The 26,008-nt window shown below is 36.9% G+C and overlaps 1 protein-coding gene across 6 annotated transcripts; it reads left to right on the top strand.

The window, feature by feature from the left end:
* Positions 1–37: 37 nt before the first annotated feature.
* LOC133306249 (ATP-dependent DNA helicase Q-like 3) lies at positions 38–26,008 on the top strand. 6 transcript variants are annotated; one of them, XM_061506541.1, is made up of 15 exons: positions 38–121; positions 508–648; positions 736–770; positions 17,793–17,876; positions 18,287–18,375; positions 18,848–19,000; positions 19,093–19,193; positions 22,029–22,178; positions 22,260–22,352; positions 22,448–22,513; positions 22,592–22,725; positions 23,174–23,268; positions 23,361–23,488; positions 24,723–24,814; positions 25,407–26,008. In XM_061506541.1, exons 1-15 carry the CDS (start codon positions 50–52, stop codon positions 25,861–25,863), a joined length of 1,890 nt encoding a protein of 629 aa, XP_061362525.1. In that variant the 5' UTR covers positions 38–49; the 3' UTR covers positions 25,864–26,008. The 6 variants fall into 6 exon arrangements, with proteins under 6 accessions (XP_061362525.1, XP_061362524.1, XP_061362522.1 ...); XM_061506540.1 differs by having other exon boundaries at positions 24,723–24,829; positions 25,425–26,008; XM_061506538.1 differs by having other exon boundaries at positions 23,343–23,488; positions 24,723–24,829; positions 25,425–26,008.

Below are 26,008 nucleotides of genomic sequence, written 5' to 3'. Positions count from 1 at the left end.
AGTTTGTTTTTGCTCATTTGTTCTTTCTATAAGTTAGGAAAACCAAGTAATGGCACTAAAGAAGAAAGGAATTACTGCGGAATTTCTCTCCTCAACGAAAACGGCAGAAGCAAAAAATAAGGTGAATTATTAGAAAGATGATATTTTGTTGCAAATAATATATCTGCATATATCAATGTGAAATAGAAGTTTGGGTAATATAATAATTGCAATAATCTCAATACTATTGTCTTAGTTCCTGGGGTTTATATTGGAGTAAGTTTGGGTTTATATGGACTTTAAAGTATATTTAGTACATTCAAGCTTCTTTGTGAAACCACTAAGATTTCAGGATTTCTTATCCCTGATGTTAATGGCATATTCAATTATAAAATTTTCCCCTTGTTTTGTTTGGGGTAAGGGAAAGGATCCGTGTCAAAATCATTTATATGAATGTGTAACCAATTTCTTACTTGTTCCCAAGTGTTACTAATTCAGGAAAGTGATTTTTCTGTTTTATTTTTTAAGATTCATGAGGACCTTGATTCTGGAAAACCTTCTACAAGGCTGCTATATGTGACTCCAGAGTTGATAGCAACACCTGGGTTTATGTCAAAGCTGTCAAAGATTTATGCTAGGGGGTTGCTAAGTCTCATTGCCATAGATGAGGTGTGACCTAGAAAGACCATTTCAAATTTCTTTTTCTGCTGGAATTTTCTGCTTTACTTAATAATTTCACTTCTCCAAAACTTTCAGGCGCATTGCATCTCAACTTGGGGCCATGATTTCAGGTTTGTCGTACATTCTGCAAGTAGCCAATTGGAGTATGTCCTGCTGGAATTTCATCTTTGTTATCTTATAGGGTCTATATGTTTCTGCTAAGGCAATATAAAGATTACATGGTTAATATTTATTTCCCTAGTGCGTTGCCTAGTTAAATTCAGTCCTCTCTTTTACTCCACTCACATGTATATATGTGTACTTTTTTATTTACTTTTACTCAAATGGAAAAAATGCTGAATATTATTTTTAAATAATACTTTGCATGGATTCATTATGATTTGTAGACCAAACAAAATAGTTACTTGCCTAAAATAACGACAGAAACTATGATAACAGAATACTTTACAATAGTTGCAATGAATTATAGAAAATATTATATGGTAAAATATGTGGGACAGACGTGGAACTACTAAAACACCCCCTCTCAAGCATGTGAATGGATACATATCATTCTCAGTTTGCCAATAAGATCCTGAAACTTCTTTTGTAGGAAGTCCTTTTTATGTACGTAGGAAATCAGGATTCAAATATTTTCCGTTTTTATTTCCTATTAATTAGGATTGATTAGGATTGATTAGTCATCGCTGAGTCATTTTTAGCTATTCAGTCTTGTATAAATACTCCTTATGTAATTTATTCAAATTAATACAAAGAAATACAAAATTCATTATGGTATCAGAGCCTCAGTGTACCGGGTTCGATCCTCACCGCCCCCACTTTCTTTCAAGTGGAATTTCTTTCTTCGCGCAGGTAGGTGGGCCTGTGCATTGTCCACCCTTCAAGCCCAATATGCTCTCATATGAGAGGGCGTGTTGAGATATATAAAACACTTGAATATAAAATAATATGTTGTGTATTAATCTGATACAAAGAGTTACAATATATAAAGACCCTAATGGGCTTAAGTGAGAAGCCCAAAACTAATCCAAAGGAATAATATTTACAGATAGGAAGTAATCTAATCATATCTATTCTAACACTCTCCCTCAAGCTGGTGCTTATATATTGTGAGCACCAAACTTGCTACAAATGAATTCAACCCGAGGACCTCTAAGAGCTTTAGTGAAGACATCCGCTAGTTGATCATTAGAGTTGACAAAAGCTGTCTTAATTTCTCCTGACTGAATCCTTTCTCGAATGAAGTGACAATCAATCTCTATATGTTTGGTTCTCTCATGAAATACAGGATTAGAGGATATATGTAGCGCAACTTGATTATCACAAATGAGTGTCATGGGTTGTTTCTGTTCACAAAGATGAAGCTCCTGAATCAACTGCTTTAACCAGATTAACTCACATGTAGTAATTGCCATTGCACGATATTCAGCTTCTGCACTAGATCGAGCAACAACAGGTTGTTTCTTGCTCTTCCAAGAAATTAAGTTTCCTCCAAAGAAGACACAATAGCCAGAAGTAGAGCGCCTGTCTGAGGGTGATCCTGCCCAATCAGCATCTGAATAACCACAAATTTCTATATTGCCCTGATTTGAATACAAAAAACCTTTTCCAGGTGCTCCTTTGATGTATCGGAGGATCCTCATAGCAGCATCCCAATGAGAATCACAAGGGGAATCAAGGAACTGAATAGCCGTACTAACAGCGAAAGAAATGTCTGGCCTCGTCACCGAAAGATAATTGAGCTTCCCAATTAGCCTCCGATAACGACCAGGATCAGATAACAGCTCCCCCTGTCCGGGCAATAACTTGACATTGGGATCCATGGGTATATCAATTGGTTTACACCCCAACATACCAGTCTTTTCTAGGATATCCAAGGCATACTTCCTTTGACAGATAGAAATGCCCTGTCTAGATTGTGCTACCTCAATTCCCAAGAAGTAACGCAGCTTCCCGAGGTCCTTTGTTTGAAATTGACTGAATAAATACTGTTTTAACTGAAGAATTCCAGCTTGATCACTCCCGGTGAAAATGATGTCATCAATATAGACTAACAAATAGATGCACTTACCAGGAGATGTGATCCTATAAAATATAGAATGGTCAACTTTACTACGAATTAAGCCAAACACCTGAACAACAGAACTGAAGCGACTGAACCATGCCCGAGGAGACTGCTTGAGACCATATAAGGATTTTCGAAGACGACACACCTTCCCAGACTCCCTCTGAGCAACAAAACCAGGTGGTTGTTCCATATAAACTTCTTGTAAATCACCATGAAGAAAGACATTTTTGATGTCAAGTAGAAGGAGTGACCAGTGACGAACAGCAGCAAGAGCAAGAAATAGACGAACTGACGCCATCTTAGCGACCGGAGAGAATGTATCGCTATAATCAAAGCCGAAGATTTGAGTAAAACCCTTTGCAACTAGGCGTGCCTTGAGTCGATCAACATGGCCATCAGGTCCAACTTTCACAGTAAAAACCCAGTGACAACCAACGATAGACTTCTCTGGAGGAGCAGAAACAAGGTCCCAAGTGCCATTAGAATGAAGTGCAGTCATCTCATCAAGCATCGCTTGGCGCCACCCTGGATGGGAAAGTGCTAAAGGTGAAATGAGGTGGAGAAAGACGGTCATAGCTCAAAAAGGTATAAAGAGGATAAGGGTTACGAGTAGTACGTGTACCTTTTCTTTGAGCAATGGGAAGAGCCTCTGGTGAAGGAGCCGGAGGGGAAGAATCAACAGCAGTGGGCGATGAGTCAGCAAGAGTCGAGTCGACAGGAGGCACAGTTTTGCGACACTGATAGGTGAGAAGTGAACGGTCCTCAGGTATAGAAGCAATAGGTTGCTCATCTGGAATAGAAGCACTTGCAGCTGGCAAAGACAAGTCATGAAAAGGAACATGAAGAATATGATCAACCTGTGACAATTGAGATGGGATAGAATTAAAGGGTTGTTGATCAAGAAAGGTGACATCAGCGGAAACTAAGTAACGCTTAAGATCGGGAGAGTAACAACAATAACCTTTTTGAAGACGAGAATAACCAAGAAAAATGCATTTAAAGGCTTTGGATGTTAACTTGTCCTTATCAGGAGTGAGATCATGAACAAAACAGGTACAACCAAAGACATGTGGGGATAGAGGATAGAGAGGAACATCTGGAAGAGTAAATTATAAGGAATGTCATTATTAAGCACAGATGAAGGCATACGGTTGATGAGAAAACAAGAAGCAAGGACTGCATCGGCCCAGAAGTGAAGAGGAACATGCATGTGAATAAGAAGAGTCTGTGCAGTCTCAATGAGATGTCTATTCTTACGTTCAGCTACTCCATTTTGTTGTGGAGTGTGAGGACAAGTAGTTTGGTGTAAAGTACCCTGTGTGGCTAAGAAATTAGAAAAGTCAACAGAAACATATTCCTTAGCATTATCACTACGTAAAATACGAATAGAAGCATCAATTTGAGTATGAATTTCAGCAGAGAATTTTTGATAAATAGAAAATAACTCAGAACAGTTTTTCATTAAATAAATCCAAGTACAACGGAAAAAATCATCAATAAAGGTAACAAAATACCAAAAACCTAAAACAGACACACTACGACTAGGACCCCAAATATCTGAATGAATAATTGAAAAAGGAGCATAAGCTCGTTTATTGACTCAATTAACAAAGGAGGAGCGGATAAAAGAGGAACCATCTTCTATAATTTTGAAAGACTAGGATGCCCGAGGCGACTGTGGATGAGTTGTGGAGATTCTGTGAGAGAACAAGCAACGAAAGGACTCGGCACAACCAGGTAGAACAGACCCCGTGACTCACGGCCCACTCCAATCGTCTTCCCCGTACTCAGGTCCTGCACAGAAACTGAATGGTTTGAGAAGGTGACAATATAGTTAAGAGAGTTGATCAATATACTAACAGATATTAAATTATAAGGGATGTTAGGAATGTAATAGACAGATGTCAAGGTCAATGAGGAGGTTGGACAGATTTGTCCAATCCCATGAACAGGGGCATTAGTGCCATCAGCAAGAGTAAAAGAGGGTAAATTATCAGAATATGTAAGGGATGAAAAAAGTTCCTTATTGCTACAGAGGTGATCAGTAGCACCTGAGTCAAATATCCAAGGACCAAGTGATGCAGAATGAGAAACACAAGCAACGAGATTACCAGTTTTTGAAGCAGAGGCCTGAGACTGAGAAGAGGCCTTCCTGAGAAGGGTCTGGAGTGCTGCATAGTCTTCAGAGGAGAGAGAGACTGTACCATTTGAAGCAGTATCCGATTGAGCTATATTAGCAGCATGAGAAGGTCGCAGGTGAGGATACTTTGTGTAGCAACGTTCCTCATAATGACCAAGTTGCTGACAATAATGACAAAGAGGTTGCTGACCACGTCCTCCTGGGCCACGTCCTCCCTGGCCTCTACCACGACCACGTCCACCTCCAATGTTCCCGCGAAAGTCAGTACGAGAAACTAGAGCAGTGGAATCAACAACAACAGACGATGCAGAAGTAGATTTCTTATTAAGATTCAGAAGCCGCTGATACGTCATTGATAGATCAGGATCCTCAGTAGTCAAGATAGTATCCCAAACATTATCATATTCTTCGGGGAGACCAGACAGTGTGGCAACCATAAAGAGACGTTCCACCTGTTTCCGATATGCAGAAGCATCAGTAGGGTAAGGCAACATATCCAAATATGCCTGCATCAAAGATTGACTTTTGCCAACATATATCTCCATCTGAATGTCAGATGATTTGCTCAGTTCCATAAGCTGAGAAATGATGAAATAGAGCTGCTGAACATCATTAGTGTAGAGGTTTTTTGCTTCCTCCCACACTTCAGTGCAAGTTTGAAAAGAATAGAAGTTGTCCAAGACGACTGGATCAATAGACTGCCAAAGGATACTCAGAAGCTGGTTGTCAATCTTTTCCCAATTAGATTTTTCCTCCTTAGGAACATCAGTAGACTTAGTCGTGAGATGGTTCCCATGTCCCTGTCCAAAGAACCAAACTCGAACAGAGGTGGCCCAGTTCTTGTAATTAACAAAACCCTTCAACTTTGAAGAGGTAATGGACCCAACATTGATGGAGATGATATTGGGAGAACTTTTGACAGGAAATTGACCTCCGAATGAACAGGAGAAGTTGCTGCCATTATATTAAATCACAAAGATATAAACCGAGTAAATAGGAACGAACCTGATCACCGATCAAGAAGAGGCGCGCACAAAAAGTCAGACCCACAGAGAACCAACCACAAATCCGGAAAGAGGAGGAGGAGGCGAGCTTCTCTGTCCAAGACCGACTGGAAAAAGCTGCCGGAACAGTGCACGCGCCGGCAGAAGGTGAGGCGTGAGGCCCACGCGCAAAGGAGATGGGCAGCGCGTGACGGCGCGTGAGGGATGCGTTGGTGGCCAGACTTCCACAGACTTGGTCGCCGGGAGGAGACGGTCTTAATCGCGTGCGGTCTGGGCTGAAAACTCGCCGGAAAACTTCTCCGGCGGCCTGAACAGTGACGGACGGTGGTTTCGGTGACCGTCGGAGGTTCTGACGCGAAATTACTTAGAAGGGGCTTACAGCCCTTGATGGCTTGCCAGAAGGACGCACGACAAAGAAAAGATGACTCCTAAGCAGTGGGCTTAGGTTTTAAAGCGAAAACAAGGTTTTAAGCGGAAGCGAGGGTCCCCAGAACAAAAGAGCTCTAGTACCAACTTGAATATAAAATAATATTTTGTGTATTAATCTGATACAAAGAGTTATAATATATAGAGACCCTAATGGGCTTAAGTGAGAAGCCCAGAACTAATCCAAAGGAATAATATTTACAGATAGGAAGTAATCTAATGATATCTAATCATGTCTATTCTAACAAAAACCATCAAAGTAGCCTCACCCAACAGCTTAAGCTTTTGGGTTGAAGTGGTTCTTTACATAGTATCAGAGCTTGAGTAACTACGAGGTCACGAGTTCGATCCTCACCGCCCCCCACTTTCAGGTGGAATTAAGAAAAACACGAAGCAGACCAAAAAAATGGGGTTGTGCAGCACAAGGCAGAACAATAATGGGCTTGTGCCACATCCACGCTTCAAGCCCAAAGGGCTCTTGCGTGAGGAGGTGTGTTAGAGAATATAATATAAATTATTAAAAAGGCCCTCACCCAACAACACCTTAAGGTTTTGGGTTGAAGTGGTTCTTTAACATTTTATATATCTCAACACGTGTTGAGATATATAAAATGTTAGAGAATATAATATAAATCATTAAAAAGGCCCTTACCCAATAGCTTAAGCTTTTGGGTTGAATTGGTTCTTTACCCTATCCAGCATTCAAAGACTTGATTGACAATTTGGGAATGATCAATATTTACCTCCCAACTTGAGGGGGAGTGTAGGAAATCAGGATTCAAATATTTTCCGTTTTTATTTCCTATTGATTAGGATTGATTGATTAGGATTGATTGGTCATCGCTGAGTCATTCTTAGCTATTCAGTCTTGTATAAATACTCCTTATGTAATTTATTCAAATTAATACAAAGAAATACAAAATTCATTAATGTAACACATCTTCTGGTTGAACCCTTTTGGAAACTTATGTTTTGGCGATCTGTCGATTATCTAGTTTTTCCTTTATGAAATTTAGGTCTATCTTAATATGTTTAGTTATGTCTTGCTGAAACGGATTATAAGCAATGCTAATGGTTGATTTGTTGTCTCAGGACAACTTCATAGGAGTTTCATATTTTATCTCAAGATCATTCAATATAATCTTCATCCATAGCACAATGGCGGACCTACTAATCTTTGTCAGGTCGAGAAATTATGTATATATTTTAAATATTTGTGAAGGGGGGCAAAATCTTTGTGAAAAGTAGAAGCCTTAAGTTCAACTGGTTGAGATGTAAAGTATGGCATTTGAAATTTTTAGGGCGAGGGAGAGTGATAGCAATATAGCATACCCTAGCCCCCCTTTGGTCTTCCCTTGCCATAGCAGCTCACAAATTTTGGTGCCATTGCTCAAAACTTAGTCTTTGTACTTGATTGGGCTACAACATTTTGTTTCTTACTCTTGCTTGTAACTAAATTTCCACCCAAGAACATACAATAACCAAAGGTTGACTTCCTATTAATAACATCCACCCAAGAACATACAATAACCAGAGGTTGACTTCTTATTAATAACATTTTCAGCATATTCAGCATGTACATATTTTTGTGGATAGATTTTCACCCCTTTTGAATAATATTCCTCTATCAGATGTATCTTTAAGATATTGTCCACTACCTGAATGTGTTTCACTCTCGGGTCATGTGTAAAAATGACACAACAACAAATGCTAGGTTTGGTATGTGTTAGGTATATCACATATAAGGCCTACCTCAACTTACATATCTTATTTCCTTGTATCTAGGTGAAATCTCCATATGAACTTCCTCCTCCAATTTTTAATATCAATTTGTTGCAATTCCTCTCATGATAAGCAGTTATGTAGCATCGACACTGACACACAACACACGATACGACACTGTATGACACTCTGATACGTCAATTCTAAAAAAATCTATATTCAACATGTTGGGACACATTTTAATATTAAATAATATTTTTAATATATATAGTGTATATCTATGAAGAACGGACACTTCAAAAAACTTGAAGAGTCGGTGTCGGACACCCGACAATCCGACACGCTCTGAGACGGTGTTCGCCATGTGGTCAACATTCCCGACACGCAAATTTGATCATGTCCGACACGGTCAAATGGCAAATTTGTAATAAAATTATAATTTTTGAAAAATTAAAATATATTAATAATATTATAATTTTATAAGATTTAAAATACATTTAAAAAAAGTTAAAAACTTTAACTTTCCTTCCCTTCCCACCAGCAATAGATGACTCATTTCTACCCTTTCAAAATTAAAAACAAAACCTTAACTCATACCTTCAAACGGTGGTGCGGCGAATGGCAGTGGCGAGCAGGCAAGCATGAGTTTTAGATATTGGAAGTTGCGAGTGTGCACGGCGAGGTGAAGGAAGCACTACTCTCTCTTCTTGCTTCTTTTCTTCTTCTGTTGATTTCCTTCCACTGTAGTTATAGAGGAAAAATATAGTTATAGAGGAATGCACATGTCCAATCTGAACTTTTATCTAGCTATCTACCTAATTATTTTTTAATGTAGTTTTTTTTTTTTTTTATTTAGAGAATGGATTAAAGTATTGCAAGTAGTGCATCTCAGTCAAATTCAGGGATGATGAATCTCTAAGTAAACCATTATGGAAATATGTTACGAAAGTAGACACCGGAACAAAAGCAGGAGGGATATATATCTTGGAAATGCAATATTTGGGGACACGATTATAAAAGTTCCTATACTAGAGTAAGGGCTTATTTGTTAAAATTATCGGGTAAAGGAATTGCAAAATTTTTACTTGTGTAGACAAAAGACTTGCTAGAGATAGAAAAATTTGAACAGGAAGCTAGTGAGAGATTGAATAAAGCAACCAAAAATGTACCTTTACCTTTATCCCATTCTAGCTTTTCTATAGATTCAAACTTGAACAAAAGAAGAAGTGAGAGTGAGGGTGGAAGTTCAACTAGGAGTCCTCTTGAGAGGCATCCAATGTTGGGGCGTGGGAAGAATTAAATAACTTGATTGCTAGAATGTTTTATTCAACATGATTGCTATTCAATTTAGCAAAGAACCCATACTTTCTATAACTCGTTGCGAACCACTCTTTTGCAGAAAGAGAAGGAAAATACTGATTAGTTGTGTGCACCTATTCGAGCTGGATGAAATGAGAAGGATGTTAGTATTGATAGTGATGGATGAAGTGATTCATAAAGGAAGCCACTTATTAATTTCATGGCAGTATCTGATGGTGAAGCTATGTTTTTGAAATTAGTTGATTGTTCAGAAAATACTAAGGATAGACATTTTATTTTTAGGTTGTTAAAAGAAGTAATCCAAGAAGTTGGGCATGAAAAAGTGGTTCAAGTAATCACAGATAATGCTGCAAATTGTAAGGGAGCAGGGCAACTTATCGAGCAAGAATTTTTTTCTATTACTTAGGCACCATGTGTTGTTCACACGTCGAATTTAGCTGTGAAAAACATTTGTGCTGCTAAAAATGTGGAGAATAATCAAATAGCTTATGAGGAATTTAGTTGGATTTCTGAAATTGTTGGAGATGTTACTACAATAAAAAACTTCATAATTCCATGAGACTATCATTGTTTAATGAGTTTGTGGGATTGAAGTTGCTTTCTATAGCTGAAACCCATTTTGCTTCCATGATTGTGATGTGATGCTAAAGAGATTCAAATTAATAAAAAGTGGTCTCCAAAATATGGTAATTAGTGAAAATGGAGTGTTTATAAAGATGATAATCTAGGGAGGGTGAGATTTGTTAAGGATAAGATTTTGGATGATCTTTGGTGGGATTCAATTGATTACATACTTGCTTTCACCTCTTCCATTTATGATATGATCAAGATTTGTGACCTTGATAAACCTTGTCTTCATTTGATTTATGATGTGGGTTGAGATGATTAAGAAAGGAAGAAAAGTATATGCTTTCATAAAATGAAGAGGATGAATGAGACCTCAACTTCTTTTTATAAGGTGGTGCATGCTTTGAATCCATAGTAAGTTTTTGAATATGAATGGTTTCAATTGTAACACCCTGTTCTAGAACCGGTTTGTTAACATCGCATTATGATATTAAGCGCAGTTACAATCACATTGGCTCAATTAAAAATTTGGATAAATTTTTCTTTTTAGAACGATGCCGAATTTAAAATATCCAATTGCGTGATCATAACCATATTACTTTGCGGAATCAGATAAACCAAGCTTAACATCATGTTCTTGTTCCATTTTTAAACCATTAATTTACTTCTTATTTATTTCCCAACTTCTACTATATTGTAGATCTCTTCGTTAGCTACTCGTGGTTTCAAACCGCTTCTCATTTGGAGCTCTGTAGCTCAAGTTATGACAATTTTACTAACTCAGGTGTATTCTGAAAAACTACGCGGGCAGGGCGCTTAAGCGCGCTCCAGGGCGCTTAAGCGCCCACAGACAGAGGGAATTTACATTTTTTAGCCACCAAGGGCGCTTAAGCTCGCTCCATGGCGCTTAAGCGCGCTACCTGGGCGCTTAAGCCCCCATTTTGGGCGCTAAAGCCCCAGGCGGCAGAGAGCTTTTGGTCTTCACAGGTGCATCAGGGCGCTTAAGCCCCCTCATGAGCGCTTAAGCCCCCTGAGCAGGCTTAAGCCTCCATTTGCAGGTTTAAGCCCCCTCTTCTGGGCAATTTCCTATACTCATATTTTTCATGTATCTTTCTTGGGGAATCAATCCTACACATTTTACAACCTATTTAACAAGCTTGCGATATCCCTATATCATTGCTTAACTCTCATCCTCTCATCATTGATTTAACAGAAATTGGGCAGCATAACCTTTGTTTTTTCAACGTTTTCCAATCTAGCAGCTTAGCTCCTAATAGACAATTCAGCTCAACATTTCCAATATTCATCATGCATTCATAACCTTGAAGTAAATAGCATTAATACAAGTTTAATTACATAACGGGGAACTTAGCTACAAAAGGCTATGATCATCCCTTGGCTCTCATCAACAAAAGAGATATCCAATGGCATGATCATAGGCTAAGTCCATCAAATATAACGAGATATACATACGTCAATGCTATCAATGATCAATCCTATACATGTAAATCTACAAAATAACATGTATGATCTCAAAACATCATTTTCATCATGCATGATCTACTGCAAATAAGGCCACTTGCCACCAGAGGCTCCTGCAGCTTCCTTACCTGAAAGGGGGTCCCCATAACACGGGGTGAGATATACGAATATATCACAGTAAACCAGAGGTCCTTGGAGATCACTCCACCCTAAGGTTCACTTTCGATGTACACATAATCATAATAGCTTAACACATTCTTATCAGCCAGCATCACATGGACTTCCAAGAGAGATCCACTAAGGGCTGTTTCTCTTAGGCTCTTACCACATGGAGATCCACATAGGGCTGTTTCCAAGGAAAGTCCTTTCCTCAATCTATTCCAAGAGAGATCCTCAAAGGGCTGTTTCTTTTAGGCTCTTACCACATGGAGATCCACCTAGGGCTGTTTCCAAGGGAAGTCTTTTCCTCAATCTAGGAACCTCAAAGAGGGATCCACATAGGGCTGTTCCTCTTAGGCTCTAACCACATGGAGATCCACATAGGGCTGTTTCCAAGGGAAGTTCCTACCAGTTATCCTCATCATAATACTATCACTCATAACCTCAATCACAATCCTCAACCATTACCTCATTCATTATTGCTACTTCTATAACCATTCCTCAATTACTCTTAAACAATCAAACATCAACCAATAATCATCAATCAATCATAACATGTATCAATGCATGAATCAATGCATGAGCATACAATTACTATCATAATTACATATCATATCTCATAAACCATTTCTCCTTAATGGAGTATGGTGGAACACTCAATGGGATCAACCCCAAGGTCCAAAGGTTTACCTTGCTCTTGAGTTTTCCTCAATTGCACACAACCCCAAGGGTTGGTCACTCCACTTGGTCCTCTTGCCTCAATCCTATCAACACAAGGAATACAATCAAACAATGCTAACAATGCAAGGAAATCCATAGTTCCAAGCCTAGATTTCTCTAAACATCAAAGCATACTAAAATAACACTATAAACTCATTTCTATCGATTAAATGTCATTCCTAGCATTTTTTACAACATACTCTAAGCCTCATTCTTCCTTGAACATAGTCAATCTACTCACATTTCATAAAAACCCTAAAACACTATTCATTAAACCCTAACCATGAAATTTTCCAAGAAAACAAGGTTCAAGGGTTAGAATCTTACCACCAATGGTCACACAACCAAGGATTGATGGCTCCTCAAGCTTCAATGGAGGTTGAAGCTCTCAAACACCTCAATTTCTCCAATGGGCCGAATTTTTGGAGGAGGATATCCCACTCCACAATGCTCCCCACTGAAAACTAAGCTAGGATTATGAAAGAGGAGAAGATTTGGAGTGGTTTAGGCTTTTGAATCGCTCCAATCGGTTGAGAATAGCTCTCTCTCTCTCTCTCTTCCTCCCTTCCTTCTCCCTCCTTTCTCCTTCTTCTTCTTTCTCCTCCTTTTCTTTCTGCTCGACGGGAAATTGGGGGGTTTTTGGGTTCTTTTAATAGGTTAGTCACTTAACATAAGTTAAGTGGTAACAAGTGGGTTTTAGTTCGTCTATCTATTCAACTCCATTAATTACCAAACTTTACCCAAAAGTCTGGAACATTATTCTAGGAATATTTACAATTTTACTTTTATATTTTGGGTACTTTTGCCTACATCCATTTATACCCCTTAATTTTTACTGAGTACACTTTTTACCTCAAAAGTGGCCCCAACTCACTTAATTAGGCCATATACTTAATTTTACTCACTAATACGTACTTAATTACTTAATTAAAATTAATCAATTAAATGCTTAAGTTTGGGGTATTATATCAATGCTTCTCTTAATTCATATAATTTGTTAATTATTTTCTTTTTTTCTTATAGATACTATAGTGAACAATGGCTTAATCAAGATTCTAGTCGAGTTCCTCCACTTAAGGATCAAGAGATTAATCAATAAACACAGTAATGCATGAAGAGATACTTTCCTAACTTGGAGGACCAAAATAAATTAAATTTGGAGTATGTGGATTTTGCTAGTATGAGTGGGGGTTTTAGAGATTATAATGCCATCCAAAATCGATAATCTATGTAGTCTAAAACTTGGTGGATGCTTTATGGTGCTTGCGCACCTATGCTTTAAAAAATAGCATTGCGACTCATTGCACAACCCTCTTCTTCATCATGTGCTGAACGCAATTGGAATATTTTTCTTTTGTGCGGAGGAATACTTATTCTTTTGTGAGGAGGAATAAGATGACTCTAAAATGTGCTAAAGACTTGGTTTATATACATGGCAATCTTCGACTCTTATCAAGAAAAAGTCCACGTTATGCACAAGAAGATAATAAAATGTGGGACATTGGTGGAGATACATTTGATAGATTCGAAGATGTTGGAATTCTTGAAGTTGCTACTCTTTCTTGATAAAAGTCGAGAAGGTTGCTATGTATATAAACCAAGTCTTCAACACGTTTTGGAGTCATCTTATTCTTTCTCGCAGAATGTACAAAAGAATAAGTACTCTGATTGCGTTTAGCACATGATGAAGAAGAGGGTTGTGCAATGAGTGCAATGCTATCTTTTGAAGCATAGATGCACAAGCACCATGAAGCACCTGCCAAGCTTTGGGTGCTATAGAATATCGATTTTGAATGACATCATAGTCTCTAAAACCCCTCTCATACTAGCAAAATCCACATACTCCAAATTTATTTTATTTCGGTCCTCCAACTTAGGAAAGTATCTCTCTGCATTTTTGTCTTTCTTGATTAATCTCTTGATTCTTGTGTTGAGCAACTCGACTAGAATCTTCGTTAAGGCATCGTTAACTATAATATCTAAAAGAAAAAAAATAATACAATTAACAAATTATATCAATTAAGAGAAGTATCAAACCCAGTCATTTAAAAGCTTACTTGGGATTCAAAGCATGCGCTAAACAATGAAGTGAAGTTGAATTTTTGGTCCAACGATCCACAAACCACCTCAACAAAAGTTGAGGTCTCGTCCATCCTCTTCATTTCGTGAAAGTATATAATTTTCTTCAATTTCTCAATTATCTCATCCCACATATCTTAAATCAAATGAAAACAAGGTTTATTAGTGTCACAAATTTGATCATATCACAAATGGGAGCAGTGAAAGCAAATATGTAATCAATTGATCCCCACCAAAGATCATCCAATATTATTTTCCTTAAAAAATCTCGCCCTCCCTAGATTATCGTCTTTATAAACACTCCATTTTTCATTGATCACCAAGTTATAAAAAACAAATTCAATCCCACAAATTCATTAAACATTGATAGTCTCATAGAATGATTTATTTTGAAGTTCTTTATTGTAGAAACATCTCCAACAATTTCAGAATTCCAACTACGTTCCTCATATGCTATTTGATTATTCTCCACATTTGTAGAGCATAAATGTTTTTCACAGCTTAATTCAGTGTGTGAACAACACATGGTATCCAACTAATAGAAGAAAATTCTTGCTCAATAAGTTGCCCTGCTCCCTTACAATTTGAAGCATTATCTGAACCACTTTTTCATGCTCAGCTTCTTGAATTACTTCTTTTAACTTCTTGAAAATAAAACGTCTATCCTTAGTCTCTCTTGAACAATCAAACTGATTTCAAAAATATAGATTCACCATCAGATACTGCCATGAAATTAATAAATGGTCTCCTTTGTGAATCACTCCATCCATCACTCACAATACTAACACCCTTCTCATTCCATCCACCTTGAATAGGTGCACACAACCTATCAATATTTTCCTTCTCTTTTTGTAAAAGAGTGGTTCGCAACGAGTTGTATCCTGGTGGCAAACTCCAATATTATGATCCGCGGCATAAGTGAAAGCGGCTTGAAAATATGGGTTTCTTGCTCAATTGAATGACTGCCCTGTTGAATAAAGTATCCTAGCAATTGAGTGATTTAATTCTTCCCATGCCCCAAACATTGAATGCACTCTCAGAAGGACTTCTAGTTGAACTTCCACCCTCACTCCCACTTCTTGTTTTCGAGTTGGAATCTATGAAAAAGCTAGAAGGGGATAAAGGTAAAGTTTTTGGTGCATTATTCTTCAATCTCTCATTAGCTTCTTGTTCTAATTTTTCTATATCTAGCAAGTCTTTTGTTTCGACATATAAACATTTTGCAATTCCTTTACTTGATAATTTTAACAAATGAGCCCTTACTCTAGTATACGAACTTCTATATTGTTTGCACAAAATTGCATTTCCAAGGTATATTCCCTCATGCTTCCGTTACAGTGTTTACTTTGGTAACGTATTTCCATAATAATTTACATAGAGTTTCATCATCCGCTGAATTTGGCTGAGATGCACTACTCACAATAATTGAATCCATTCTATAAAAGTAAAATAAAACACTACATAAAATAAACTAGGTAGATAGCCAGATAAAAGTTAAATTTCAGATTGGACATGTGCATTCCTCTATAACTAGATTTTTCGTTATTTTTCTTCCTCGGCCAACTAGGTAGATACCACGGCCAGGGATCGCTGTACCTAACATGAATAAAAACACGGAATTACATTCTCATCTATGAATAAATAAAGTAAACAATTTAAGTTGAGACTTCATGGTGTAACAAGAGAGACATTAGAAAGGTAAGGTGATTGGGCATTATTTTTCATTTTATTTCATGTTTTTCAATCTCTATTTTCACCTTCACCAAACTCTAGATAAAAAGAATCAATGATTCATAATTAGACTATTAGCAAAGTGTTTCTCACCAGCTAGACGATATTTACATATCAATGCATATTATTATGAAAATCTTATTATTCAAACCAACGTAACAGACAATCAATGTGCATTTTACATGTGTCTAAGAGGGTTAGTTAATGATCCAAATCATTCAGATACCATTCTATGCCTTATAATATAATATAAAATAACATAATATAACGCGTAAGATAAAAAGAAAAAAGAAGGGAAAGAGAAACAAAAAAAAGTAAGAAGAAGGAAATGAAACAGTGGAAATTGAAAATGAATAAGTGCCTGTTTGGATCCTCTCTTTTTTAAGCTAGAAGTAATTTATAAGCATAAGCTAAGCCAAACAGGTTTTGAGAAAAGTTCTTATAAAGAAAAACTCTTTTTTTTATAATGAAGAAAAAAGTTAAGAGCTAAAAAATGCCAGGAGGGACTTTTTTATAAGCTTTTATCTGCTTTTCTTGAATTGTGTGTTTTTTAAAAAAATGAAGAGCTATAAAGAGAGAGAGATATAATTTTCTTGAAATATGTGCTTTTAAGTAACTTTTAAGCTAAAATTTGTATGTAATTACTACACAGCTTCTAGCTTTTTTTTTTTAAGCTTTAACTTATAAGTAGTTTCTAGCTTAAAAAAGAGAGGATCCAAACAGGCTCTAAGCAGAAGAGAAGAAAGAAGAAAGATAAAAAGAAGAAAGAAGGGAAAGAGGAAAAAAAAGTAAGAAGAAGGAAACGAAAGAGTGGAAATCGAAAACAAAGAAGAGAAGAACTTCATTCCAAATGCTATCAATGACTTTGATGCCTTCTTGACCTTCTTCAGAACACGATCTATCTCTCCCTGAAGCTTTCGACTATGATGTTATCGCAGCTTCCGTTGCTTGCGCCCTCATTGTCTCGTCCTTCAGCCACCCTTCGTCGTAGTCGCAGGAATCATTAGCCGCCGCACCAAGGTTTGAGTTAGGGACATAGGGTTTCATTTTTGAGAGGGGAGAAATGGGTTGGTCTCTCGCTGGTGGGAAGTAGGGAAGGGAAGGAAACACTGAAAGTTTTTAACTTTTCATTAAATGTATTTTTTTAAAAATTCTAATTTTGTTACAAAAATGTCATTTGACCTTGTTGAACATGGTCAAATTCACGTGTCGGATTGGTCAACGTGTCGGAAATATTGACCACGTGTCGGATACATGTCGGATCATGTCATATGTCTACACTTACTCTTCAGGTTTTTCGAAGTGTCCATGCTTCATAGATGAGCTGCAAGAGAGAGTAAATTCTTCCAGCATTCATCATGGCCACGGAAGCAATGTTTCCTTGTAACAGAATATTTTACAATGATTTGCAGAAAATATCATCTGGTAAAGGATGCGAGACAGATGTGGGACTATTACAACACTTTTTCTCCTAATGCTAAAAGTAAAACATTAATTTTGGTAGTACTTGATTTTATTTGAGTAGGGTCCAACTAAATTCTAGTACTTCTTTGTCTGTTATCTTTTACTTATTAAGCTTTCTTTATCCAGCATCTGATGGTGTAATTGGGTTTGTGGGACTGGTTGCATCTGTTTAGTTTCCCTTATATGCAAATGCGGCTTAGAGTTTATTCTCATGATACACAATTTCTTTTCCTTCTCGATTTGGCAACAGACCTAGCTATCGTAAGCTTTCATCTTTAAGAAGCCGCCTACCAGATGTACCAGTATTAGCTCTGACCGCCACTGCTGTTCCTAAGTGAGTCTCCTTAATTTATTTTCTTTAATAAATTAGTTTCTTTGTGCTATATTTTAATTTTGTACATGAATGTATTTCTCATTCAAACGTGTTTTTGCAACCTTATCTATTATTTTGAAAAATAAATTTCCAATTGTTGTGGAGTTCTCCAATAGTTATTCCCCTGTAGGTAGTATATATAAACATATCAATAGCAACTTCATGATATATTATGTATCGTGAGATGATTGTTTTTTTATTATGGAACTGTCAAATTATTTTTTGCTAGTTGCTATGCTTATATTATCATTTCGCATTTTGTGTAATATTTTTGGAGCAGGAATTCACTTCGTTCAATTTTTTACGTATTGAGGGGTGAGAAATAAGAATCACGTTGTGGCATTGAATCCTTAGTTATTTGATTTCTTCAGGGTTCAGAAGGATGTCGTAGATTCCTTGCAGATGCAAAATCCATTAATACTGAAATCTTCTTTTAATCGTCCTAATATATATTATGAAGGTCAGTCCTGTTTGCAGTGTGATTCACAGCTCTTAATCAGTTCAGCTTAGTTTCACCCTACTTGTATTTCATAATTTGCATGTTAGTACTGTTGAAGCATTACTGTCCTGTATTACATGTAATGTGACTTGCACATGAATATCAAACCAATCCACTCACTACATAAATGTTTGCGCCTGCTAACTTATGTTTGGAGATGAAGGTACAATGTCGAAGATAGAAGAAAGCAAAAGAATTGCATGCAAATTTCTATTTAAGAAAAAAAAAAGATCTTCATGAAAATAGATAGGATGCAAATATCAACATCTTTGAGAAAATCCTTCCAATACCAAACCAGTAGATTTAGGGTTATTTAAGCATTCTAGTTACTTGCATGAGTTTTATTGATGAATTACTCTACATGTTGATTTTGCATGAGATGCAGCTACTTAACAAATTCAAACAAATCTGACTATATTTCTAAATGATACAGTTAGATACAAAAATCTATTGGATGATGCTTATGCTGATTTATGTAATACACTCAAATCTAAGGGAGATGTCTGTGCAATAATTTATTGCCTTGAACGTTCAATGTGTGATGACTTGTCGGCTAATCTATCCCAAAGTGGCATTTCCTGTGCTGGTAATATTTTTCATATTTTTTGCTGCTTTTGCAAATTGATTCACAACAATTATCAGTTTATACGATATTCATATTATATTTGGTATTTTCAGCTTATCATGCAGGATTGAATAATAAAATGCGAACTTCTGTGTTAGATGATTGGATTTCTTCCAAGATAAAAGTTGTTGTTGCCACTGTTGCTTTTGGGTATGTTTTGCCTTTTCGTGTTTGTATGAAGTAGCATGCTTTTGTTGTCCTCTCTCAATTTTTTCATTGACAATCCTAGTCGAGGATATATAGCCATATTTTGCATTTGAAATGCTTTAACATTGACATACATGATGCATAATACTTGCTGAGTGACCTTATTCTAGGATTAAACGTTACAATGTTTTCAGTGGTGTAGTTTAAGTCTTTTAGTAGTACTAGTTTGATTTCAAAACTAGCGAAAAGGAGAATGTGACAAACATCACTACTGCCCTTAGACTCGGTTGTCTTTCTTTATTTGAGAGCATTAGTCAGAAAATTTTAATATTGCAATCTGCCCATTGCAATTACCTAGATTTTATCCCATGCAAGTAGAATTCTGGGAGTGTAGCTTGTAGTTGCCAGTGCCTTGCCAGACCTTTGGACCTGCATTTGATTTCCCGAGTTTGTTGTTGTCCAGTGTCCTGATGTATAGTTCATTCTTGTTTAAGAGTGTAAAGAATCATTTCAACCCAAAAGTTTAAGCTATTAGGTGAAGACACATTAATGGTTTTTATTTCTCTAACATACCCCTCACATAAGAACTCATTGGGCTTAAAAGGTAGACAATGTATAGGGCTACCTACCTGTATTATGAAATTCTACAATATTAATTATTTATGAATATAATGGGGGCGGTGAGAATCATACTTGTGACCACTTGGTCATAGAGGTTTTGATATCATATGAACCATTTCAACTTAAAAGCTTAAACTGTTAGGTAAAGTCACATTAATGGTTTTATATTTCTGTAAAATAGAGGAACACTTCTCATGGGAGTAGTGGACTAGCTTCATTGAATGACCAAGTAATTTCTTTTGAAGGAAGTATTTCATAAAGCCAATTTCAACAACCCCCCTCCCCCTTATGAATGTCTATTTTTTTTTTTAATTGTTACAAATATTTCAACATTAATTTTATGCTTAGTGCTCTTATAGTGACAAGGGTTCTTAGTGCTGTAGCAAGTAGTGCTTAGCATAGCACACACTACATTAATGACATCTATATCCAAGTAAAACCACTAATGTGTATTGAAAACTAAACTGACATTGAAAATATAAGTCAGACAACTCAATAACAACCCTATGTTTAACTGAAATTAACCATAAAACACAAGTGCTGTTGCATTGCATGGATGCGGGTGCGAGGATCTGTTACAATATAACGCTCAGATATGATAACTTTTTTAAAAATTTTTTGAGAAATGAGTATGGCAACATATATTAAACATTTATATTTATATGTGTAAAATGATAAAATAAAATTTATCCATCTGTGATGATGGCAACCTGATTCCGATGTGTTCTTCCTCTTCCTCAAACACTTTCGGCCCTTGCCATGTGCTCTCTCCTGCTCTCATTGAGCCCCTACTCCACTGTGTCATCCCCACGTACCATCAAGGTTGTCATCATCATAATAGCTCTTTGGTGAGGATGAAAATCTGTTGTTCTTTGCGATGATTTTAAGGACAAGTTTAAGAATATGCTTTGAGGGAGGTAACCGGTGAGTACAAGATTTGAATCCATATCTTGAATTTTCTTATTAACAGTACTTTGAGGGTGGTGGATGTTCATAAAAAGGGATATGCTGAAAATATGAATGCAGGTATCATGTATCATACGAGTGTTCTTATTAGATTAAATCATAAATACTTCACCATTGAGTTTTGCTAGAAGTAGAACTCATTTTGCAGGAACCTAAATCAGGGAGGAGACAATGAAGAAATGGAGAAGAGAAGAGAGAATGAAGAAACAGAATAGGCTGAAAAATTACTTTATTGAAAAAAAAAATGTAATAGATATGAAAGACACGTGAGAGCTATGCAAGGTATGGGAGATTTGTTTTTAATAGGAAACTGGGAAAGTCATAGAGAGTATGTATGGGTAGTTACTTGTCTAGCAAGCTCTTATGGTTATAAATACTTATATTAGGTAATTGTTTGAGGTATGAGAAGGCTTGGATTGAGAGCCCTAGTAGAGATGTAGGGATAATGTTGAGAAGTTGTGGGATAAATTATATTGAGAGTACCCACAGAAATTATCCTGTAATTTATACCACGTTAAACTGTGTGTGATGTTCTGCTTTTCCTTAATTAATAGTATTTATAAAGGCTCATGTAGAACCCCAACAGTAAATTGTGGGGATAGCTTGCACCATTGCCACACAGTTTAGAAATTGCAATGACACAGGTATAGCAAAGAGGAACTGCTGCTAGGGAAAGCTACAGCACTATAGTGAGTGACTGTTATTGCATGCTATTTATAACTGTTTTTGTACCAACGTTTAAGGGAGTCTGGCATTTTCTGTCAATATTTAATGGTATACTACAAAGAGTTTAATCTGTTTAATTAGAAAAGGAGGGTAGCAAAATGAGCACGATTCTTATTGCAGGGGTTTAATATTTCTCCTACAAGTTGGAGATAAAATATCTCGGGCAAACATAAGAGATTTTGTGGGGTCCTGCGAGGAGGAGAGAGAGAGAGAGAGAGAGAGAGAGAGAGAGAGAGAGGGGGGGGGGGGGTGAACCCACCCATTTCTGTTTCTGCAGGAGAAACATTAAATCCTTAATTATTCAAAGCATTTTCTAATTTTAGTGTGATGCTAAGAACTTATGATTTATTCGAGATTGTGATGTATTCCTTTCTTTTCTTTTAATACTGTGCATGGAGCTGTTCTGTTGCTTACAGTTACTGAAACTTGATGTTCATTCAGAATGGTAAGTGCCCATTTACTATTAATTTGATTTAAGCTTCGATACTCATATGATTTGCTAGTAATAGCTAAAGATCAAATTTACCAGGGCATTGATAGAAAGGATGTCAGAATTGTGTGCCACTTCAATATTCCCAAGTCAATGGAAGCATTCTATCAAGAGTCAGGCAGAGCAGGTCGTGATCAATTGCCTTCAACAAGTCTGTTGTACTATGGGGTAGATGATCGCAAAAGAATGGTTGGTTCACTTAACTTGATACTTTGATTTGATATTGTTTGTCTTTTTAGATTTGTTTTCTCTAATTATAATCTGTGTCAGGAATTTATATTAAGCAACTCAGGGAGCAAGAAGTTACAGTCATCAAATTCACAAGAAGAATCATCCAGAGTGTCCCTGACTGCTTTCAATCAGGTGACATCTGAACCCCTACATTTTTTTTTAAATACAGTATCTATGCACTATGCCATTATGTATTTAAGTAATGGAATCTATATGTAAATATGTAGATGGTTGAATATTGCGAAGGATCTGGATGTCGTAGAAAAAGAATTCTCGAGAGTTTTGGAGAACAGGTAATGAAATATATGTATATGGCTCTATGTAATATATGTTAACCCAAGTGGATAATTTATTGTCTTTGTTCTAAGCAGGTAACTGCGTCACTATGTGGAAAAACATGTGATTCCTGCAGACATCCAAACTTAGTTGCCAGATATTTGGAGGATCTCACAACTGCCTGTGCTCTACGGCAGAAAAATGGTTCTTCTCGAGTTTTTATCACCAGGTGCCATATTATTCATGTGTAACTAACCCTCTTGAACCTACTTCTTTGAATAATAAAGCTGTTCTTCTTTTTGTTGTTGTGTGCAATCTCTTTTTTTTCTGTTCACTTGAATTTTCAAGCTTTAAACAGACCCAGGGCTGTAACAAACTTTAGCCGCTTAACTGTTCTAACTAACTACTCTTTGACCCTATCATACCATGTGATATTCCCCTATCATGCATAGACCCGAATACTGGAAAGGATAAGAAAAAATAAAAGGAACTTAAAAAAAATGAGTAGTTTTTCCTCCAGCATGAGGATTGTGTGGTCTGACTCTTGTTAACACTTAATGGTTATTCCTGTTTATCTTGTAATTGGTTTGATGGCAATTGCCTTATACTATGTCTATATTAATTAGAGCAGTTAAATGATGCCTAGTTTTCTGATTTACCCACTTTTCATTTTTCAGTTCCACTGATGCAATCAACGAAAAACAGTTATCTGAATTCTGGAATCGGGATGAGGAAGGAAGTGGATCAGAGGAGGATATTTCTGACTCAGATGGTGGTAACAAATTTATTTCAGTTATCTGTGTTTTACTCGAGGTGGAATGGTTATTAAACTATTCATTCACTTAGATGAGTTGTCATTGGCAGATGGTAATGAGATTGTCAACAACCTAACCAGGTCAAAGCGTCATTCCAGATTGGGAGTAAATGAAAAGCTTTCTTTGTTACAACGGGCAGAAGAAAACTTCTATCGAAACAAGAACACTGATAAACAGGTTTATCTTTGATGAATTATACCCATATTGTTAGTTAAAAAGTACATATTCTCCATTTTCACCTACGCCTCATCCTATTTTCCATGGCTAGAACCTAGGCAGCATGGACACTCCAAAAAATTGAGAGTATTGTGTCCGACGAGCCGACACGCTCCGACACGGTGTCCGACACGCGGTCAACATTTCCGACACGTTGACCATTTTGACTGTGTTCGACACGGTCAAATGGCGTTTTCGTAAAAATATTATATTTTCTAATTTTTTTTTTTTTAAATTAAAATATATTAGTTTCCACCTGATCATATCAATTTTTTTTTTACCTTTTTTCCCCTTAAGTAGATAATAGATCATCTCAGCACCATCGTTGTCATTTCTGTTACGCTCTTATTGTGTTTCCTTCTCTATGATCTCTCTCTCTCTCTCTCTCTCTCTCTCTCTCATCCCAGTTCCTGTTTTTTTATTAAAGCTTCCACCTTTGTAACGTGTTGATGGGTATTATTAATTTAGTTTTATTTTTTTGTTAAATTATTGAATATTGTTGAGATATATAGTCCCACATTGGTTGTATGTGCAACTAATGTGGAGTTTATAAGGTCTTGGGCACTCCCACCCTTTGAGCTAGCTTTTGGGGTGGTGACCTCAAGGTTCTTAACATGGTATCAGAGCCTCGCCGCCCCCCACTTTCTCTTGTGGCATTTCTTAGCACAGGTAGGCTGGACCTGTTGCATTGTCCACTCTTCAAGCCCAATGGGCTCTCGTGTGAGGGGGCGTGTTGAGATATATAGTCCCACATTGGTTGTATGTGCAACTAATGTGGAGTTTATAAGGTCTTGGACACTCCCACCCTTTGAGCTAGCTTTTGGGGTGGTGACCTCAAGGTTCTTAACAAATATTAAATGAAATGTACACTATATAAATTAAAAATATTATTTAATATTAAAACGTGTTCCAACGTGTCGAAATCCATATTTTTTTAGGATTGACGTGTCGGAGTGTCGTGGCACGTGTTGCGTGTCATGTTGGTGCTACATAGGCTAGAACCTTTGGATGGTACCATAATAGAACTTTTGTGATTAGCAATCTGTCCTGGGAAAGGCAGGACAGTTCTTTTCTAAACCCTGCTTATATTCTTGGCTCAGTACTGTTAAGATCAATGCAGCCGAAAATTGTTACCCCCCACTCTAGTCTCCCCCCTTTCCTGTCTGTATACCCACTTATCTAATTTGATTTGCAGAGCATCAAAGTTGACAAGAATGCTATTTCCGATACGATGCGAGGAGCAAGCAGGCAAAGACTGCAGAATGCTCTAAATCAGGCTCAGCAACGGCTTGACGACTTCAAGTATGCTTAGCATCCTTCTTGATTGTTTGATTTCTTTTCTCTATCACCCCACTCCCTCTGCCATTACCAATAAACCATCCACTCAAAATATATCAACATCTGCTTGCTGTAACAAATGTGCAACTTATTTGACATGATCACGTCATTCTTGTGCTATAGGTTAACTATTTAAATACCACAATTAAATCTTTCACCAAAATAATAATAATAATAATAATAATAATAAATTCCACTACTAAATTATATGACAGCTAAAGCATAAGTTCTCAACCCAAAAGTTATTAGTGTAGTGGCGTACCAGTTAGAATCCAGGATTTGACCTACCCAAAGGATTATTGAGGGTCGTAACTCCTGAGAAGGGTGGAGAGGCTCAAACCTTAAATCAGATTAGTCAGGGCCGTTAGGGTTTTAGATCCAAATTGTTTCTACCAAAAAAAGAAAAGCGCAAGTTCTCAAGAGTCAAGTTCCAAGTCCTTGTTTATTAGGATATTCCTCGTGTTTGGTGCACCTTGCCTCCCCCTGACCAGCTAGAAGCAGCAATGATAGTTTAGATGTGAGCTGTTTCCTTATTTCTTAGTTTAAAACATTTATTCAGGATTGAAATGGAAACATCAGCATCTTTCCTCGAAGATGAATGCTACAAGAAATATGGCAAGGCTGGCAAGTCTTTCTATTATTCACAAGTGGCAAGTACTGTAAGGTGGCTGACGACTACAAGTTCTACCAATCTGATGAACCGACTTTGTGAAATTAATGCTTCCACATCAATGAATGTCTTGTCTGAAACTGAACATGCCCTCACACCACCACCTGCTTTAGATCCTTGTGCAAAAGAAGATACTGGCAATGAACTCTCGGGCAATGCTAGATCAGAAACTTCCCCAGGTGTGCCAATGGAAAGTTCTTTGAATGCGAAGTTGCCACAAATACCATCCTTCTCTGAATTCGTAAACAGTAGGAAAGCAAAGGGGGACCAATCAAATGACTCAAAAAAACATTCATCAAGAGTAGAAAAGAAGATGAGGGTACAATAAATTGACTCTTTCGTAGGCTACTATTAATTTGTTTGAATATTAGTTGCAATATATTGTCAAGTGCCAACTTTGGTTTTTGTAAAACAAATAGCTCTCTAGTTTTCAATCATTTTCGTATTGTTCATAAAAATATGTAAAAATTCCA

The sequence above is a fragment of the Gastrolobium bilobum genome, unplaced genomic scaffold (genome assembly GCF_033153095.1).
Source record: "Gastrolobium bilobum isolate Gb01-03AN ecotype WA unplaced genomic scaffold, APGP_CSIRO_Gbil_v1 utg9052, whole genome shotgun sequence".
Lineage (NCBI taxonomy): Eukaryota > Viridiplantae > Streptophyta > Magnoliopsida > Fabales > Fabaceae > Gastrolobium > Gastrolobium bilobum.
The sequence above is the reverse complement of the archived record's forward strand: the minus strand, read 5'-3'. Positions and strand labels throughout refer to the sequence as shown.

Coding starts and splice junctions, on each gene's coding strand:
- LOC133306249 (XM_061506538.1), top strand. CDS start 50: ATGGCACTAAAGAAGAAAGGAATTACTGCGGAATTTCTCTCCTCAACG. Junction 22,514..22,591: donor TCGAGAGTTTTGGAGAACAG/GTAATGAAATAT, acceptor TGTTCTAAGCAG/GTAACTGCGTCACTATGTGG. Junction 23,489..24,722: donor ACAAGAACACTGATAAACAG/GTTTATCTTTGA, acceptor TTTGATTTGCAG/AGCATCAAAGTTGACAAGAA.